The 21,885-nt window shown below is 37.4% G+C and overlaps 1 protein-coding gene across 1 annotated transcript; it reads left to right on the top strand.

Moving 5' to 3' along the window:
* The first annotated feature begins 1,968 nt into the window (after window positions 1-1,968).
* spina (spindlin a) lies at window positions 1,969-21,676 on the top strand. Its single transcript, XM_084746260.1, has 8 exons — window positions 1,969-2,123; window positions 12,585-12,683; window positions 14,296-14,401; window positions 14,674-14,722; window positions 14,913-15,048; window positions 15,223-15,340; window positions 16,355-16,588; window positions 18,421-21,676. The coding sequence occupies exons 3-8, from the start codon at window positions 14,362-14,364 to the stop codon at window positions 18,618-18,620; spliced, it is 777 nt and encodes a 258-aa protein (XP_084602386.1). The 5' UTR covers window positions 1,969-2,123; window positions 12,585-12,683; window positions 14,296-14,361; the 3' UTR covers window positions 18,621-21,676.
* Window positions 21,677-21,885: the final 209 nt, after the last annotated feature.

The raw sequence follows: 21,885 nt of genomic DNA, 5'->3' as shown, positions 1-21,885 counted from the left end.
AAATAAGAAAATGTTGCTTTAGTAACTGCCCAGACAGAAAATTGATCATACAACTTATTTTTTTAAGTCATCAGCTGGCTGAACTGATTGTCTACATCTGTCTGTCTGATTGTCATTGTCAGTCTGTCTGTCTCTCTGACTGTCTGTCTGTTTCTCTCTCTCTCTCTCTGTCTCCTGCACTGTCGCATTCAACAGCAGGACGGATCACTATTACGCAGGGAAAAACAGCGTAATGCGCCAGTCGGTGTCCTTGTATTTGCTCTCGGTTGCACTATTTGGCAGAACAAGCGAGGGGCGGGGAGAGGGACTGAGAAGTGTCAGGTCCGCAGCAATACGGCCGGAAGTGAGGCGGTAACGAAAAATAAGAGCTGTGTGTTTGACTTCATTTTATCATCGACTTCTTTCTCACATCCTCCATTTTTATTCTCAGTGTTTGCTTTAATGTATTTTATAACCATGATTTGCTCAGTGTTTATTTATATTCACTGCAGATTCTGATTTTATATTTTTCATTCACAAAAAGTTAATAAATTGTTTAAATAAAATTTCACAAACTTGTAAATTACAAGCATCAAATAAATTATATAAATTAATTAAAAAATAAAGTGTGTTTGTAAATAAAAGAAATGGTAGTTATTTAAAAAAAGGGTGAAATAGAAAAAGGGGAATGAATGGAAAATGGGTCAAAATGGGCTAAAAATACTTATTTATTCAGTTCTTAATTATATAGAAACCATTTTGTTGTGTAATTTTAAATGATTTGGCAGAAGAAGCAACTCATGCTAAAGCGGGCTGAAACTGTGACCCATCCTATTTGAATTTGTGCAGAATTTCAATAACATAATGATTCAGTTGACTACATGTTCTACACTCTTGTATTATCGTTCCTGTATCACCACTGCATTATACAATCTATCTAAAATGCTGGTATCACTAACAGCGAGTACACAAATCTGCACAGATGCAGTACCATATAATTCATTAATCCTCAAACAGGACCCTGCTACTTACCAGCAGAGTCCCAATAAGCAAAATCTTTCCACAAGATGGCAAAGTCATGTTCAGTGGCACTCTGAATGTATTTGTTCAAGTTTAACAAGGGGTTTAACCTGAGCCAGGCCATACAAAGATACAAACATAGCAATCATATGATATCCATTAAAGGATACCAGTATATAAGCTGTTTAAAAAAGTAATATGTAGGCTATCACTTGTATTGTATTGGTACTCGGTACTTGCCAATTTGTAAAGTATCGGAATCAGTATTGGGAAGAAAAATATCAAAGCATTGCAAGTATCATAACGTCTAGTTTTCAACTCATTACAACATACAAACCTATCACATTATACAACACATTATTAACAATGTACTATTTATACTGTGAAACATTTCATAATGTTTCACATTATAATTTCACATAAATTGAAATGTTTTAGCATATACCGTTATATTTTAACAATATTGTTTTATTATGAAACATTTCACAATTTAACAAAACAAATAGTATATTGTTTAAATAAGAAAACGTTTTTTGTTATAACAGTAAACTTTTAATATCAGAACTGTATGGCAGCCGTTCACTTCCTTACAACGTTAACCATTGAAATGTATAAAACTGATATCTGTTGAAACTTGGGAAGACAGGATTAATATTCGCCCAACTGCTCAATGTACTGTGGTGTTAGCTGGGTAATGTTAGCTAATGTTAGCTTGCTTGCTAACATGGACAAACTGCTACCTAGCTAACGCAGCATAGTCTTGAGAAACTTAGCTAACATTTGTGGACAATGATCCCAGCTACCTCTTTTTATTTTATTTTATTTTATTTTATTTTATTTTATGCTGTTTTATTTTATTTTATTTTAACTTCATTTGTTATTTAATTTAATTTAATATATTTTGTAAAATATACGTTTATTTTTGTTATGCGTATCGCATTTATTGTGAAAGGCTGAACCGGACATCTTGCCTTTCATCGTTTCTAACTTAACTTTCCGTGGTGAGATGGCCGTGGAGTCTGCTGGTTCCTGTGAAGTCGAAACGGGCTCTGTGGACAGACAGCAGGAGGCGAGAAAACCCCGCCGCAGTCCCCTTCGACCTCCATTTTTTAAAAATAAGAACGGTAAGACAGAACCAAACGTGCACCTGTCTCTTCGCTTGCTCGTCAGCCCGCAGGTAAACAGCCAAAAAACAACACACACTGAGCGCTCGTTTTGTCAGTGGCGTTCTCCCGCCGACGGTTGGTCTGGCGGGGGAGGGGCGGGGGGAAGCAGCAGCAGCAGCAGACAGCCTGAGACCGAACCCAGTCTGCCGCTGTCTCTCTGTCTGGGATATTTGTGTCTTTTCCGCAGAAATGCTGTCGGACAGTCCCTCCGTTGTCCGCTTGTCTGAAGCCCCTGAACGCCCCCTTTTCACCTGAGCTGGGGTGTAAATAATAGTAAAAAAGCAGGCGAGCAACATGGCTGACGCTGGCCCTGCAGAACCTGCTTGTTCGTTTGTCAGTGCAGATGATGACTGTATATTTATTATTTTTTCTAAAAAAAATTGCCAGTTAGCAAGATGGTGCTCGAACTAGCCACCTCATTTTAGCTGACAACAGAAAAAAAAGACACAAGATAGGAGACTAAAACAGCTGTCAGAGTGTGGACTGACAGCAGTGAAAACCTGAACACTGGGTCCAGTTTGGCACAGATGCATTTGCTGCATTTTCACATTCTAATGCAGCCTGTAAAGTACAAGCATGTGCAACTGTGTATGTGTGTGTGTGTGTGTGTGTGTTTTATGTGTGCTGTAGTTAGTTAATGAAAGCTAATTTGAATGCTCCAGTGTGCTGACAGCTACGCCCCCTTTACCAACTTCTAACCAAATCAAAGCAAAGGTCAACTGGAGTCTGAGCCTGCAGGTAGGACTGCAGCCCGCCGGCTGATGCTCAATCCCTGAAATAACAAGAAGGGAAGACGACTGTAGTAAAAGATTACAGCTGTGAATTTTTATCTTTTTGTGCGACTCAACGTTGCGTTATTTCAACACATCTGTCCGACTGATATGATACCAATAGTGAGGTTCTGGAAGTGAAAATCCCATGCATATTCTGAATATAGGATTTAGATCATTTGTCTTAATTTCAGAAACATTCAAGGTAGACCTGCCAGGCAGCCAGTGTAAATAAGAAGATAAAAATAAAAAAATAAAATTATTGTAAAAATAAATTAAATAAAAACTTACCACGAGCTATGAGGTTGTGAAATGACGGTGTATGCTCCTGAAGAACCCAAAGTCTGTCAGATATCAACCTTGTTTTAAGAAAAATATGTTTTATTTGCAATGTCATGGAGAGGTACTACAATACCCACAATTCTGAAGTTTAACAGCTCGCTACCACCCCCGCAAATAGCTAGTTCTGCGGGCAGGCTAGCTAGTTAGGCAGCTAACATGTACTGTACTAGTAATGACAAAAGTAACATTTTTGAAGAAGCGGTATCATTCGCAGTGGTTTATGGGGTGTGTAGTTCCGTCACTCTTAAAGTAATTATGTATACAGTCTTGTACCTTTGCCTTGTTTCCATTCTCCAATGTTTTTTCTTTTTTTTCGTCCAAATCAAATATTTTATGGTCATGATTCCTCTCGTAGTTGGTTGGTTTGGTTCCAGGCTTGAAATTCTTTATATAACATTTTTATCCATTCCATTTCAACCTTATTTTGAGAAAAAAACATTTATTCACAATGTCATGGAGAAGTACTACAATACCCACAATCCTGAAGTGTAACAGCAACGTCTCTGATTGGCTGAGCTTGCTGTTACCATGGAAATGTTTTCCATCCACACAAAGACAGTATAAACACTATAATAATGACACAAGTTAAATTTAAGAAGTGGTATCATTTGCAGTGGTTTATGGGATGTGTAGTACCTTCACTCTTAAATATTATGTACACAGTCTTGTACCTTTGCCATTTTTCTGTTTTCCAATCTTTTTTTTTTTTTGCTCTGAATCAAATGTTTTATGGTTATGACTCATCCTGAGGTTGATTGGCTTGGCACCAGGCTTATAATTATATATATGGTTGTATATAAGATTTTTGTCCATTGCATACCAATGTTGTTTTGAAAAAAAAATGTTTTATTTGCAGTGTCATAGGGAAGTACTACAATACCCACAATCCTTATGTGTAATAGCAATGTGTCTGATTGGCAGAGCTTGCTGTTATCATTGAAATGTTTACCAGCTAGCAAAGACTGTATAAACACTATAATAATGACAAAAGTTAAATTAAAGAAGAAGTGGTATAATTTGCAATGGTTTATGGGATGAGTAGTTCATTCACTCTTAAAGTAATTATGTACACAGTCTTGTTCCTTTGCCTTTTTATCCTTTTTCCGATCTTTTTGTTTTTGCTCTGAATCAAATGTTTTATGGTCACGTTTCATTGCAGTTTGTTGTTTTGGTTCTAAAGCTTAAAATTCTTTAAAAAAGGATTTTCTGAAAAGTCGATGGAGTGAATGAGAAATTCACTTCCAGAACTGCAGTGGATGGTCACTGTTAAGCTCTATATTGGTCAGCCAATATTGGCCTATCACAGTTATATTGGACTGTATTGGTATCGGCATATATGTATATGCATTTTTCGTTTGTTTGTCAGGCAGCATTCAGGCACGTATATTTGTTCCTTTTTTTGTAAAGGTCCATTATGTAAGATTTATTGGGGTTTTGTTGGCAGACGATGAAACAATTGGAATATATGATATTCATGTTTTCATTAGTGTATAATCAGCTGTAAATGAGTTAGCATATTAGCACTTCTGGCTCTGTTGTCTCGAAGTCAGTGGGTTTGTTGAATGGATTTTTTGTTATTTGCTTGACCCTAGAATCAAAAATAGATTTATTTCCCCTGGCCTGTAGTGCTGTCTGTTCACCTAGATTTTTTTTTTGGTGTGAGATGCTGAGTTTTGGAGTTTTTAACTCTAGAGATGTCTGATTTTTCTTAAATAAAAATCAAAACACCAAAAAATACATTTAAAAAATACAAAGCCAGTGTAATTTTCCAAAAATCATCTTCCAGTTGCTCAAGATAATCCACAGACCTTGTGGTGAGCAGTTTCATGTAAGAGCTACTTTCTGTCTGCAGTAGAATCTAATGAAACTACTTTAAAATAAATCAGAAGTACTTTATTTCTACTAGAAATAAAAGTAGTTCCTACATGGAACTGTTCACAACAAGATCTGTGGGTTACATTGAGTAACTGGGCCATGGTTTTTAGGAGGAGACACTAGTTTTTCATTTTTGAAATGTATTATTTGGTGCTTTGAGCACCACAAGCACCATTTGCCTTCTAGTCCTATTATATTGGAAAGGAGGCAGACATCTCTAGAGCCAATATCTCCAAAACTCTGCATATCACGGCAAAAAAATCTAGAAGGATAAATAGCACCAATGATAAGAGGAAAACTATGTATTTTTGATTTGGGGGATTTGTAGGTTCTCCTACACCTTTGAAAGGGGGGAGTGTCTTTGCAGTCTTCAGGCTCACCACTAGATGCCATTTAAATCCTACACACTGGTTCTTTAATTAAATTTTAATAAATTTTCTCCTTCTTATGTGTATTGGGATTGGCCCCCAAAACCCAGTATCTGTAGTGCTCTGCTTCCCACATTATGAAGAGGACAATCTGCAAACAAAAGCTCTGTTTTCTTTAAAGGCACAATTCACCCACATCACAATCAATCATGCTAACACTAATTAGCATCTTTTCATGCATAATTTTGGTTTCTATTTAAAAAGATATTGTGGTATCTGCCTCTGAGATGTTTGCCTCCACCCCATTACAAAGGAAATGGACAGAGCTTTGTTTGTTCAGAGCACAGTGTGGAAATATGAAAAATATTTGGTATAACTTCCCTCTCAGGACCAGTCTAAATAGTCCTTGACCGATCATTTGACTTGCCATCTCTCCAGACTCCCCCTTTCTCTCAATACATGCTTGGTCGCCTAAGTTGCAAGGTAGGGCTGATGGGATGTTTCAAAGCTTCTACAGTTGCCATGGGAATATCAACGTCCAAATTCATTTTTATTCTTTGAAGACGGGAAGGAGACGTTGCTTGGCTGAGGCAAAATACTGATGAAGAGAAAGAAAGGGAGTTCCTCTATGACATTTAATCAGTGTCAAAACTCTCATACATAAAACCAAGCGTGCACGTGTTAAGACTAGAGATGGGTATTGTTTGAGAACAATACCAGTGCCCTTAAAGGGATAGTTCACCAAAAAATGAAAATTCAGTCATTATCTACTCATCCTCATGCTCATTGAGGGTCAGGTTTAGTTTTTTTAGTCCATAAAACACTGCTGGAAAACAGTGTTGCAGAATCTCCCAAACAGTGGAAGTGAATGGTGACCAGTTTTCAAGCATAAAAAAAAACAACAGAATAAAAACATAAAATGCCTCCATATTGCTTGTCTGGTGCAATCCAAGTCTCCTAAAGCCCCAACATGCCAAGTTGAGTTAAAAAATGTCATTTACACCATGTTTTTAGCCTGAATCTTTATTGTAGATCCTTAGCTTGGCGCCACGTTTACATGCACACTGTCTGATTTGGGTGTGTGTGTTATGACGGTGTGCAAACATCAACATTATCAACATCATGTCGGAGCTTTAGGAAACTTGGATTATACCAGACAAGCAGTATGGGGGCATTTTATGTTTTTTTTTTCTTCATTTGAAAACTTGTGAACTTGAGAATTGTGACAGATGGAGGGACACCAAAGACATCTTCAGGCTATTTTTCGCTCCCGCTAACTTAAGTAATGGTAGTCCAGTATGCAAGTCTAATGAAAGTAGCTTACGGGTTCCTTCATCTGTCTCGTGGCCGTTCGGTGGGTCCTAATGTATCAAGCTGACAGGAAATGCTGTTGAAGATGTTTGTATTCCGCTTTGATGATTCATAATCACATTGTATTTCCTCTCTGTTATATACACACTCAATAATGCCTGGACTTCACTGTCGGTGTGTGGTTTCTTTCATTTTTTTAATTTAATAGTTAAGAGCTGTGGTTCACGATGCTAATGTTTATACAAGGATTTAAAAATGTTGGTTGATGGTGCTGCATCGGCTCATGTGTTGACCAATCAACGTATACTCACGTCTGGAACAATCACTGTGTACTTACGTCACTCATTAATCAATGATTACATTTAGGGATGCGTGCAGTTAGTCGGCTGATTAAATATTTCATTCATTCACAATGCCAGTTATCTGTTGCCTCTAAGATTTGGTAGGGTTTTAATCTAGAAAATGGAAATAATGTTGAATGTGACAGAATAAACTGGTATATAATCACTCTACTGGAGCAATGTGTGATCATATTCAGCACAGGCACACAGAGATGCTGCTGCTAACACTGCTAGCTGACGTTAGCCACACTGTGCAGCAGGCTGGCAGCTAACATCAGCTCCAGGTCATTTACCTGCAGACACTGTGATCCTTTTTGGTCTGCAAAAGTGAAGCATTTAATGAGTTGTTGTCTGTTTTGTACAGTAATGTGTAATGTTTGTATTGCACAGCTCAAAGTGGCACACATTTCAGTGGCATTTAAAGTACGATGTGGTGATTGTAGACAGCTTCAAATGGTTCTTAATACGCTATATGTGTTTTTTTCGGACAGTGTTTAACATTATCAATATATTGTGCTCAATTTTAACTGCTCTCTGAATGTTTTCTTACTGTTAGACTAGTTGACTAGTTTAAATTTAATTTTGCGTTTAATCGACAGGGAAATTAGTCACCAGGAACATCCCTAATTAACAGCATTTTTCACTATTTTCTGACATTTTATCGTTGCAGCCCGACAAAATACCTACAAGTACCTCTTCCTCAAAACTGCGTTCTAAGAACTAGAATCATTCATAGTTGCTGCGGTGCAGAACTATGGAAAAGTTCCTGTGTTCCACAGACACCTATTGATGCTAGCTACAAATGTTTGGTTGCAGACACAATCTGGGAACCTATCAGTGATCGTCTGACACAGATTTAGCCTCCTGAGGCAACGGCCACTGTGTCGGGGCTTTTGCTGTAGCCAGTGAATATCAGGATAATGAATATCTGGGCCAAGACTACTTATTTCATGTACCGGTCATTGTTTATAGTCCGATTAGCATGAAAATGGAGTTGAAATACTGGTCAGTATTACATACACGCACAACATAAATATTTTTGATAAGAATATCTTTGACTTTCCTGTGTTTGACGTTTATTTTTTTTTATCAGTCAACGTATAGGCTACAGCGATGTATTAGCTTGGTCGATTCATCAGAGGGGCTCAACGGAAATACAGAAAACAATTGATAATGGAAAGTTTTTTCTGATAAATATCACGTTTTGCTTCAGTTTTCTTACGTCAATTTTCTTGACATTTTATGACAAATGATAAATACCTCTGATATACAGCTGAACACAGTAAATTACTACAAAATAATTTCTTCATAAAGCTTCCATGAGATGCGGCTTTTCTTCTTATTTAAAAGTTTCATAACACAGATAAATGCTGAAACCTATTAAAAATAAGTTCTTAGCAGTGTGAGTCTACTACAACTAGTCTTTAAAACACATGTTAGGAAAACTTGAGCTTTATTGTTCTTACAGAGCTGAAGTCTGAATGTCTTCACAGTTTGGGCAGTGCTGCGACTTGATATAATCCAGATGTTTTGGGGGAGAATAGAGTGAGACATTCAGTGTTTGATAGATTTTTCAGTCTGGTTCCTTACAGTACTAGTACAGTGTGTGTGTGCGTGTGTGTGTGTACTCCCAGTTTCAGACTGAGCCCCACGTCTCTGGTTTCAGTACGCTGAAGTTATGTCCTGACAGAATGATGTTGAGTCGTTCCTGTCCAGCATCATTTGGCGCCTCATGACAACAGATGACTAATCTTGTGTTGCTCTGGGCAACAAGAGGGAAATCACCACCAGCTGCAGCCAAGTGCTGCAAAATGTCTCTTGTGTTTCTGCTGGGTTACTTTCCTCTGCAGGTAACCAGCAGTGAGCAGGAATCTCCATCTGTAGTACATAGTCTGTCTGTCTATCTGAAATTATGATTTGATGTTTTTTAAAGTGCAAATTGAAAAAGTACATGGACATTTCATTGTGTTAGCCCGTTGAACAGTTAGTACTAGAGATGTGAAAGATTAACCATTCATCTGTTTACCAGTGAGAATATTTTTGTCTGGCTTCACATCAGTCTAAAGATTAATTTGCATACACAAATAAAAGTGTGATGTGTGCTGGTGTCACAACAGTGTTGTGCTGCCATTCAGTGTGGTAGAGGGTGAATGATTCAAAGAGCTAGTGTGGTACTCTGAGCCCGACTATGTTCCATGGAGAGCTACTGGGACTAAACGCATTAAAAAAGGAGAAGAAGGATGATTTAACAGTCAAGCTAGCCGGGGTAGACAAACTAGCTGTGACCACCGATTGCTGCGCAACTCTCTTAAACGGAAGCTATGTCATAATAGGGTTGGGCTATGGACGATGGCATTGTCCGTTGCGATGGCTAACACTCAATCGATCACTGAGCCCTCTACCATTGTAACATCATGATGTTCTGTTTTTGACCTCTGGGAGAAAAGAGCTGTTCATTGCACTTGGTCTTCATGTTGTGTTTATTATTGTCTTTTGAAACACAAAGTTACGGACATGTGGTGCCAAGACAAAGACCCTTTTGGACCCAGCAACGATATCATCGGCCATCGTGATGGTTCACTGTGGACATTATCATATACCAGTGGGTGGACATCATCCAACCTTAATGGAGAGCTACTGTGACTAAACACATTAAAAAGTACTTTGAGGAGGAGAAGGACAATCTTAAAGTCAAGCTGGTCAGAGCAGATAAGCTAGCTCTGGCCACCGACTGTTGGACAGCTTACACAAATGAAAGCTTCTCTGTCCACCGTCTCCATCAAGGTCTGAATGTAATATTACTCCTCAGTGGACAGCTGTGGACACCACGGATGTGTAGAAGTTCAACCTTTCCATCCACCAGAAGTCGTCTTGCCTTTGTTTTTTTTTTAACTTAAAAATGGACTGGTTAGTTACTGCTTGGTGGACGTTTGGTTATTGGAAATAAAATGAACCAAAATTAGAACTGAAAGGAATAAAGCAAAAATATAGCTTCAGGTCTTGGGTTGGATTTGGGTGTCAGATTTGACTATATACCAGTTGGGATTAGTCAGACTGGGTCTTAAAGATGTGGGTATGGTTCAGGTATGTCTTTTAGGCATCAGCAAAATAATTGTAGCATAGGTTTTCTCCAAACTTGTCTTCTTGCCCTGGGCAATGATGGAACATGCAGACTCTTCACACTTCTCTAGATTTTTGTTTTAAATTGCTATTTTCTCAGCCATTTTACTGAAATGTGTATTGCCTGTGACAGAAATACACTCATAGGCCTTGGAGAAGGAAGCGTGAGGTTTGGATCCAAGAGCAGCAGACCTTGAGAAAATCAAATCAACCATGGCATCTTTTGACCAGATCAGCCAGATCAGCTGTTCCAAGCGCCACTGAAGGAGGAGGGGGAAGAGAGCTAACCCAGCTTGGGTTTAAGGCTGATCCTGGCTATTGTCCACTCACAAGAAAATGAAATGGGACTATGGCTGACAAGCAATGAGAAATCAGTGTTGTTGTGCCCACATCTTTACAGAGACCTGCTCCACAACAGCCCAGATCAAGCTGTTGCACTTGATTGGTGGACCATACCCTGAATTTAAAGACTCTGGCAGGACGATGGGAGTTGAAGTCTTGTGTTTTACATTGACAATGCTTTGTGAAAAAACACGGCCAAGTCAATGAATAATGTTTCCCAGATGCCAAACCTTTGATGTGAAGATGTCGACCATACTATCATCACCATCTTGTTGCTGCTGTTTGTAGTTTCGCATTAATGGCTGGTTGGATTTCTTTGGTGAAAGGTCTTGAGTGGAGCACACAGTGAAGAGGGCAGTCAGTGAGCAGTTAGAGGGTCAGATGTGTTACATAACACCCTCCCTGCAGATAAATAATACACTGCAGGCCTTCCTCACAGGCTCCACTGATCAATAATTAAAGTCTCATGTTCAGGACATGAAACCCTGGTCCACTGTGGGCTGAACTTACACTGCTCTGATTGTTCCCTCCAGTCCACATTAGCTTTTGTTTTATTAGTTTTCACCTAGTGCAGTCTGCTCACTCATCGCTTTAGATGAAATACTGACATTTTATGTATGTATGAAGGGCAAATCCGGGGCAAGACTTCTGTCAACTAGAAAAGGAGCATGTATACATGATGATGTACTTGTTACAACTTTTTTGTGGATTGTTTGTGTCTGGGTTTATTCATTTTAGATACTTCACACTACATGTTTTTGGTCATTGCTATAATCAATTTCTACTGTATTATCTTGTGGATGTGTGAGCACTTTCCTTTTGTGGTGTCACTTTCAGATTCTGTAGCTGACAATCAGAGTGAGCATGTTATTGTCATTTTTGACTTCATACTAAATCAGGAACCTGTTCTTGAGAATTGGGACAATCCATGCCCTACCAGACAAAACCTTTTAAAATTATCAATGCCAACACTCCAATTCAAATTAGTAAAAGTATTTGAGCAAAATTTATCATTTGAAAATATTCCATTATATTGAATATTTTGGGGCACCCATTCTTGAAAATTATGGATAAATCTTGTCCTACCAAAAACATTTTAAAATTATTAATTATTAATACCAACATTCTAATTCCAGTGTTTGGTAAAAATTTGGTATTTAAGGATTTTTTTTTTTGCTCTGTGACAGAAAACAGCCTTGTCTCAGACAAGAATTCACAACTTCAAACAATTTAAAAATGTGTTAAAAGCCTTCAAAATTTTGACTTTGTTTTAATTGATTTTTTAAATGAAAATGTTGTCCCTTTAAAGTTGTGTCCCAGATATTTTTTTAACAAAAAACATGATTTACTTGGGCATTAAAAAGGGTTAGATACACCCTGAGGACCCTTTTCTCACTTTCTGGTTTAAAAAAGGTGGGAGCAGTGAGTGAAACTGAAATGAAAAATGTAACATTTTGTTAACTCCATAAGGCATTGATGTTGTTTAATAAAAAATGTAATCACTTGGAAGTTAGCCAGGAGTTTAATCTTTTAAAACATATTTTCCAGCGTAATGGAAAAGTAAAACTCAAAACTGCCTCAAAATATGGTTTTATCCCATTTCTCAAGAGTGAGTGAAATAAATGTCCATGAATGGCTTCATGTGCAATTAGTAAGTACTTCTGAGTAATGAGTGATAAATAAAACACAGACGGTGTGATTCCTGCTAATGAATAATGTAACCTGCAGTCACAGTTCAGGGCAGAGTGCAGCTTTCATAGAATCAGACTCCTTCACTGTCAGAGGGCAGAGTCAGACCGGTGACATGTCGCCCCCTGCTGTTCACAACCAGAAACATTGACAGGATGATCTGACTGAGGAGATTTACTCAAGCTTGAAACTTTACAGTCAGTCATGATTAATCATCCCCCAGTTTTGTAAAATTTTTGACTTTGTGTTTTCCTGTCACAGGTTTGATCCTGGTTTTGTTCTGCAGATGAGCAGCCTGAATCCTGCAAACACAGAAGGCTGCTAAACATCTCATCAACACTCCTCAATACTGAAGACAGGGTAAGTACTGCTAATCCTGCTTAATTCATTTGTAAAAAGTATACATTGTGTTTTAGTTATTGTAAAGGGTCGTAGGGTCACTACCCTGATGAATAGGACTGGGGATCTCTTCAAATAGGATTGGTTACATACCAATACCAGTATTGGAAGTACCTCTGATACAACCTATGGACTGAGAATCAGTGAGTCCATGCACTAGTGTTGCATGATTAATCTTAACAAAATCTCAATCTCCATTCATGCACCTGTGTGATCGAATTTCTAAATGATGATGATCCACTTGCTCCTATTTCCCCTCTGCATTCACGTCACGCACTTACCACACTTACACAATGTAAAGGAAAACATGCCATTAATTCATCATTCACACATAGACCTAAAAGTTCTCTCATTACTCTTCCTCATTCACACTGCTCTGCTTTCAGTCCAGTACTGTATGGACGTTAGCTTATCACTTGGCAAGGCTAATTTTGAAACAATTACTGAGACAGATCTTTACCAACATTACAGCGGCACTTAACATAGACTAGATAGTCCAACGTCAGGAAATGCTGATGGAGAATCCAGTAACACAACAGAGAATGAGCAGAAAGACAAGGAAGTGGAAACAAATGTAATTTCAAAATAAGTCATTCCAGATGCATTTTTTGTCTTGGGACCCCTGCTACTTCCCAGCACCTTCCTGTACTCCAATTCTTTAGTAGTATACAGCTGTTGAAAATAATGTTAATAGACATAAGTATCTTTTTAACGCACTGGTATCAGGTTGGTACTCAGTATTGGCAGATATACAAAGTTCAGGTATTGAAATCAGTATCTGGAAGGATACTGATAAAAGTATTGATAGTAGTGCCAGTGTCATACCTGAGTCTTACTACAGCTAGAGCAAGAGAGCTTGCTTGGGTTTTATCTAGAACCCACCCAAAGGATTCTACTAAGAACTTTTTGATATTCCAAAGGTTTTCTTTATAACCCACCAAGGGTTTTACCAAGAACCCACTCAAGGGATTCTACAGAGAACCCTTTAATATTACAAGGGTTTAGAATGGAACCGCGTGTCTTACAAAGAACCCTTTCTGAACCCTTTGGTTCTGGGTGGAACCTCAGGCCTTCAGGAAGAACCCTTTTGAAGCCCTTATTTCTGAGAATGTACAGAGAAATTCAGGTCGGTACAGAAGAAGTATTGAGGTACAATATGAGTAATATTTAAAAGGTCCCAAGTCAGATGTCTTTGGGGTTGAAAGTGTATATTTTCACATGTAATTGAACCAGACTATGAGTTTCCACGTCTCTTCCAGTCTTTGCATGACTGGCTTCTTCTTAGCTTAGAACAAAGTGTCCAGCATGCAGCTTCACACAAATCAACATCATCACGACATCATGATATTTAATATCCAGTATCTGTGTCAGCCTTGGCAACAGTCTGTTGATGTTGTTGTAATTCCTACTTGTCACCAGTAGATATCACTAAAGGTCATATATGATCTGATTCCAGCCCAGAAGGACAGTGTTAGGATTCATAGACAGATTTTGGATTTTGTGGTTACTGGTAGTCATTTAGTTTTTTCTAATGTGTTCCCTGTTCCTGGTTTGTCTCATCCTGTTGTCGCAGCCCTGGACAGTTTAGTGTTGTAGCTGTGTGGCTGGGCAGCCTGGCTGCCTCCCTGCCTCCAGATGAATGAAGAGCACTCCGGGACACAGAGACACAGCTGATGCAGGTCAGAGGTCGTCCTCACTGCCAGGACACACACAGCTTTTAACATTAAAATTGCAGACACAACATGGTGGTAGTACATGTTTTTAGATTGATTTCCATTGGATTCAGTTTGTTTCTATGAAAATCCTGCATGAGATAAGATTAACTTTACTGATCCATACCAGGGGAATTCACAGCAGCTTTGGAGATAACAGTAGATTAAAATATTGATTGAGTGATAAACAGAAATACAAATAAAATAAGACATTTTCTTGTTTTTATTTTTCCCCTCAGGGCATGCAGGTGTTTCTGCAAATATGATGAAGAAAAAGAATCCTCACAAGTGAGTTAAGATGCTCTGCAGCTTATTTATGTTTTTGTTATGGCCAAAACAGTTGGACTCAAATATTAAGTATATAACACATAATATTAGAAAATGTCTCTGTCCCCACATTAGGGAATTCAAAGTACAAACAGTAAACACAGTCTCAAAGCAGGTAATGTTAACTGTGTTGTTTCATGTCTCCTGGAAGGAAACATAAGAGCAGTCTTGGTCCGACCACCAAAGTTCTGTCACAGCCTCGACGCAACATCGTCGGCTGCAGGATCCAACATGTCTGGAAGGAAGGAGGAGGACACGTCATCTGGAAAGGAACAGTGCTCGACCAGGTGAGCGGGGGGTCGACTAATTTACTGACTGAATGAGGGAGTTGTGGAGCTTGGCAGTAGTTCAGGCAGGCACAGGAATTATTTTATAGTCACATGTTTCATGTAATGTCTAATAATATGTCAAGACAGAAAGAAATACCAAAACAGTGTCTCAAATGTATGTGTGTCCACCAGGTTCCAGTGAACCCGTCTCTCTATCTGATAAAGTACGATGGTTTCGACTGTGTTTATGGTCTGGAGCTTCATAAAGATGAGAGGGTTCAGGGGCTGGAAGTGCTGCCTGACAGACTGGGTAAGACTGAAGTGAGATCACACTGACTGAACACTGATAGAGGGCTGCACAGTTTGTTTATTTTTTTACAAACAAAAGTAGGGATGCCCATTGCCAATGCAGATAAGATTATTGAGAATTTAGATAACTTAATTGTAGTTTATGAACAGCTGAGGGTAAAAAAGGCTCAGATATAGTGAGCAAAGATGGAGGATTTAATATTCTACAGCTGACTGAACAAAATCTGACTTTAAATGTTCATTTAGTTTTTCTCATCAAAAACTTCACTAATATAGTTCAGCTTTTATAAAGCATTTTGCCCCCAAATTCAAATTAAATGCTTTGACTATTTGTCAAATCAGGTATGAGTATTATTTGCTAATCAACTGATACCCATATGTATCAGCCAGTAATTTATTGGCCCTGAGTCTTGTGCATCCCTAAATCAGTGTAATAATGATTAGTGTATTATGTTGGTAGAACAGATGCTACACAAACTAATATGTGGCATGTAATCCCAAGACTGATATGCAAATGTTTTGTGCATTTGCGTATCAGTATTGGCATTACAGGTTAACATGCTAACATGTTAATGTAAGTGTGTTAACATTGGCAAAACATGCTAACATTTAGCATGCATAAATGTAACATTTAACATATTAGTATAAATATAAATCTTGACTAAAATTCCATAGGTTACATGCTACAAGTCAGCATGATAACATTTAATAGATGTGTGTTAAAATGCTAATTGTAGGCATGTTGACATTGGTCTGAGATGTCCTAAAAACACCAGTGTACAAAGGATGGTAATGATCTCAGAACAGACATGTTATGTCAGTGTAACATGTTAATGTTTATTACTGTGTTAATGTTGGAAAAACTGGATAACATGCAAACATGTGGCATATTAACAGGATGATAACATGCTAAAAGTCAGCATGATAACGCTTAATAGATGTTAAAGAAGAAAAAACACACAGTGTTACTTCTTGCCTTGATTTAATTTTTATTTATTTTTTTTTATCCCTGCAGCTAAATCCCGTCTAACAGACGTCAACCTAGCAGACACTATGATAGGTAAAGCGGTGGAGCACATGTTTGAGACAGAGGAGGGTCCGAAGGAGGAGTGGAGGGGGATGGTGCTGGCCCGGGCTCCCATCATGACCACCTGGTTCTACATAACCTACGAGAAAGACCCCGTCCTCTACATGTACCAGCTACTGGACGACTACAAAGAGGGAGACCTCCGCATCATGCCCGACTCCAGTGAGTGAAGTAATCTTACACAGCCTTTACTGAAACAGGTGGAGATTTTAAAGAGAAATCTGGGTAACACTTTATATTATTAGTTAATAGATAATAAGGTCCTCATAAGGTGTTATTAACATGAATATGTTTTAATAAGTCTGTAAAGTGTTAATAATAACACAATAAACATGTTTGTTAGAAGATTGAAAGACATTTTTAAGTCCTTGTAAGAAACTTCTAAACGATTTATAGACTGCTTAAGAACATTAATAAAAGCCTGATGAGTAATTTATAATTGTTTATAATAATATTACAAGCAAGTTTATTGTATTTAATTAACTTACCTTGTATGTCATTGTGAAAACTTAACCAAGCTTTTGTGGTTGCCTTATTAAAAATTCTACATATTTTATAATGCACTTATTAACATAACTGTTACACACTACAGTTACTATGTTTTCTGGGGGGCAACAGATCAGAAGTCTTATGCTTATTAAGGTTAATAAATCCTTTATTATGCACTTATTAACAGTTAACTATGCTTTTTGGGATGCACTGGTCTAAAATCTGAACAGGGCTTATCAAGGGTAATAAACCACTTATTTATTATGAACAGTTCGGTGTGTTTTTTGGGATGTACTGGATCTAAGATGGGAACAAGCCTGATTAAGGTTAATAAACCACTTATTAACAGTTAACTATACACTTATTAACAGTTCAGTATGCTTTCTGGGATGCACTGGATCTAAAGTGTTAGCAGGCCTTATTAAGGTTAATAAATCCTGTATTAGGCCTTCATTGGATGCAAACCTCCTTCCAGTGGTAAGAACTCAATGTATGGAGCACATGACTTACCAGGTGAGCTAGTGAGGCATTTCCAACTTTTTGCATTAAAAAATGCAGTTAAATATGCATATGCACAGTTGGGAGAGACTAAACTGATATACATTTGCTGGATGCGCCCACCAAGTAAGCCTTGTGGGAAGACCCGCAACTACTCTGCTCCGATTGGCTATACCCTTCAAAGCATTGCAGGCTTCTGCTAGACACTAATGTTAACCTCGCTATGATGTTAACCAGTGCTTCATCAGGACCAGGACAAGAGCAACTTACCCAGGGCAGTTCACATGTTAGATCCAATACCCCCGTACACATAGTAAACTGTTAATCAACTGCATAATAAATGATTTATTACCTTTAAAAAGCACTGTTCACACTGTGGATCCAGTGCCCCTAACAAACATAGTTAACTATTAATAAGTGCATAACAAAGGATTTATTAACTTTAAAAAGTCATTCACACTGTCAAGCCGGTACGCCTAAAATCATAGCTAACAGTTAATAGGAGTATATGTAACTGTTAATAAGTGCATAATAAAGTTTTTTAAAAATCTTAAATAAACAACAACAAAATCTTAGTAAAGGTTTAACAGTGACAAAATAGGTACATTAGTTAAATTGAATTAATTTGTTTGGAATGCTATTATAAATAATTATAAGAAACTCATAAGGATTTAATTAATATTCTTAGGCAGTCTGGAAACTAGTAACAAGTTTCTTGCAAGTGTTTACATACATTGTTTTATAACCCAACAATAAACATGTTTATAATGTTATTATTAACATTTATATAGCCTTAGTAACACATGTTATTCTCAATAAGCATCTAATAAGGGCCTAATTACTTATTAACAAATGCTTATTAGCACCTTAATATAAAGTGTTGCTGGAACCTGTGCTTTTATTTTGGACATTTACAGCTACTTCACTGTTTCGTTGACTTGAAGCAGGTAAGATGGCGGACATGTTAATACTAATTAGTGCTAACATCTCATTCTGTCCCTCTGTAGACGACAGCGTCCCAGCAGAGAGGGAGCCCGGCGAGGTGGTGGACAGCCTGGTGGGTAAACAAGTCGAGTACGCCAAAGACGATGGCGGCAAACGAACGGGCATGGTCATCCACCAGGTGGAGGCCAAGCCCTCCGTCTACTTCATCAAGTTTGACGACGACTTTCTCATTTACGTCTACGACCTGGTCAAAACTTCATAAGACTTTGTGGACGTCCCTCCCACGTGATGGAAACAAAATGCAGCACATGTTGAAACATCGGAAGCTTTTGATCAAGCACTTGTTCCTCAGACCATCAAAGATAAAGACTCTAAAAAAAATTCTCACTACGGAAAATGACTGGATAGATACTTCTTGAGAATCGCCTTGTTTTTGTGACCGGGAACGTTTGAGACAGAGGAAAAAAGAAACCCAGCTTGATGATGTTGAAGACTAATCTCTGACCTTCTTAGATCCTTAAAATAAATTCAAAAATGGCCGTTGTTTTATGTTACACTTATAAAGTCCAAAACATTTCAAATACTCTTAGTATGAAAGGCAAAGGCGTCCAAAAAGTTTGTTTTAGTCCACAAACAGAAACTAAACCTTCAAATTCATTTTCAGTGTTCTAATTTCTTCCAGTGGGCTGGTAGCAGTCTTTGTTACAGTGAAGAATGTCACAGCTAATTCAAGATTACGTCCTTCTGAACACCATCAAAAAGTTTGACAGTAGCCAACTCTTCTGCGCTCGAACCGGCAGCACGGAAAACAGACTTGAAATTTGGAGACGGCTGGTGGAAGGAAGACAAGAAAAAGGAGAATTCTTGGACTGCAGAGACAAACAATTGCGATCATGATGGAGAACTCTACAACAAAACAACACAACTCAGCTCAGTGTTGTTGATCGGCTCTGTAATCCTTGATATCCGTCTCATCCAATCAGGACTCGCATCACAATTGTATGGAAGTCCATTTCTAGCATGAAAAAAGGAAAAAACAGCTGGATAGTATCTCATAATTTTGGCTTACTTTTTGTTTTTATCACTACTCAGTCAAAATTATGACTTTCTAAGTCAAAATGATGAGATACTTCGAAAGTGTACTGCTGTCACACCAAAAAAGGAGACATGTTATAACATGAAAAGTTTGTTATAACAAGATATTTTCACGTTATTATGACATATATCACTTTATAACATGAAACGTTTTGCATTATAATGTAATAACTTAGATTGTTATGACATGAAAGGTTATACTGAAATAAAATAAAAATAAATAATAAATAGCTTAAAAAATAAAATGTTGAAAAATAAGAAAAATAGTTTATTGTTATAACAAGAAAATGTTATTACATAAGTTTTCATGTTGTAATAACTTGTAATAACCTGTTATAACAACAAACGTCATGTTATAATATGTACCAATACATTTTTATTTTTCTGGTGTGCATCAATACACTGCTGCAAGATATCGAGTCAAAAGAATCTCGACTTACTATCTCGTAATTTTGATTTGATTAAGTACATTTTTTACATCATGGCTTACTCTTGGTTTAATTTTTATATTTCATAATTTTGACCAAAAAAGTAAGCAACATTTCTTGTAGTGATTTTCACTTATTAAAAAATGATTATTTCGACTTAGTAAGTCACATAATTTGGCTTAATAGTTCATAGTTTTGACTAAGCCAAAAGCTTTTATTTGTTAAAATTATGATCTACAAAATCATTTTTTTTAAATTGTTAATCTATTTTTTTTTAAATTATAAACCTTTTTACTTGTATCATAATATTGTTTAAGTGAGTGTTAAACTTTTGCATTACTAAGTCTACATTTTTACTTTGGTCATAATTGTGACTTAAAATCGTGACTGTTTTTTTTTGTTTGTTTGTTTGTTTTCTTCGGGCTGAAGTGGGCTTCCATATAACTGAAATCAGTTAGACAGGAAACAAAAAAGTCCTAGTCTAACCTCAGGATTGGACTTGAGAGACATTATAAAAGAGTAAATATTAAAAAAAACAAAAAAAAACTTTAACCAAGAAATATCCCAAAATTTAATTTATGCCACTTTTGGTTTCAAGTGAAGGTAAATTCAAGTGGGATTTCTGTTGCGGTTGTTGTACAGAACAAAACAAGTTCCTTCATCATATAGTGCGCTACTTCACACAGGCTCCATTTCACCAACTTCAAGTGAATATTCATGAAGAGGGTCAGCAAATCCTCATCTAAAGACATCTGCAGTTAAAAACTGATTTAAAAAAAAAAGATGGGGCTTTTTCTTTTTTTGCTTTTATCATTGCCAAAACCCCTTCTTGTTGTGAAGTTGTTTGATGTTAAAGACGATCGGACAGCTTTTTCTTGTGATTTCACTAAAGCCTTTGGATTTGCTCTCGTGTTGTCTTTTCTAAGTCATCAATGAAAGAGTGAGGGGACGGAGAAACGAAACTTGGCCAAAGCCCTTTCTGTCCTTGGCAGTTTGTTTTCATGTTAAATACCTTGTTACGGACAGACAAACGCCTGGATCTGTGAATTCTTGGATTCCTCCATTTGAACTGGGAACACAGTGATTCTAAATGTCACACGTTGTTTTAAGGAGCAGAAAACATGGTTGAATGCACCTTAAATCCCCGTGAGGAGGCGAGAATTTTCCCGTGACATTTCCGGAGTACGTTGGACTTTAAATTGTCACCAGAATCTACAAGAAAAACAAATCTTTTCATTAGTTGTCAAGATGTTAAGCATTGGAAGCCTGTTTCCAGTTCACTTCGATTTGTTGTTCGATAAAACAATTACAAAAACAAAAGTATCCCAGTTTGTATTTACACACAAATCAAAAGATTATGGACTCCTCGTGGTGTAGATCTGATCCGATTATTTCTGTCTGAAGCCCACGAGATGATCCGGTCTTTTCCATAGCATGAATGCAGTAAGAGAGGACACAGTCGGATGTGTTTAGTATATAAAGAGATTAACAACCAGTGAAGGTTTAAATTTCCTTTTTCACAAATGTACATTTTATTTTATTTGGATTTACTCAAGACTGAAGGTTTTCCATAAATGCGTGTTCTGTACAAATCATATCCTACCAAAACAAAAAAAAATATTATTACCAGCACTCCAAAAATTTTACCGCAAGTGTTTTTTCAACCAGCTTCATTTTTAGACTAAATAAGAATCCTTGAGTCCTCATATACCCCTTTTCCACCAACGTGGAATCAGTTCTGTCTCAGTTCTTCACCTAAGTTTGAGCTGTTTGGAGCATTTGGACCAAAAATAAATTGGTTCCCATATGGTACCAAAAAATAGCTGGCTAGATGGCTGGTTAGCCAGATAGCATGAAGAGCCCAGAGCTAATTTGGTGAAATGCATTCTGATGATGTTTGCACCTGTAATTTTTAAAAAATGCATAGCATTATTAAGTCGACATTTTTACTTTTGCCATTATTTTGACTGAAAATTAGAACTTTTTGTTGTTTGATGTTGACGG

The sequence above is a fragment of the Lutjanus erythropterus genome, chromosome 20, assembly GCF_056507025.1.
Source record: "Lutjanus erythropterus isolate fLutEry1 chromosome 20, fLutEry1.hap2, whole genome shotgun sequence".
Classification (NCBI taxonomy): Eukaryota; Metazoa; Chordata; class Actinopteri; order Lutjaniformes; family Lutjanidae; genus Lutjanus; species Lutjanus erythropterus.
This window is presented reverse-complemented; position numbering and strand designations above follow the sequence as displayed.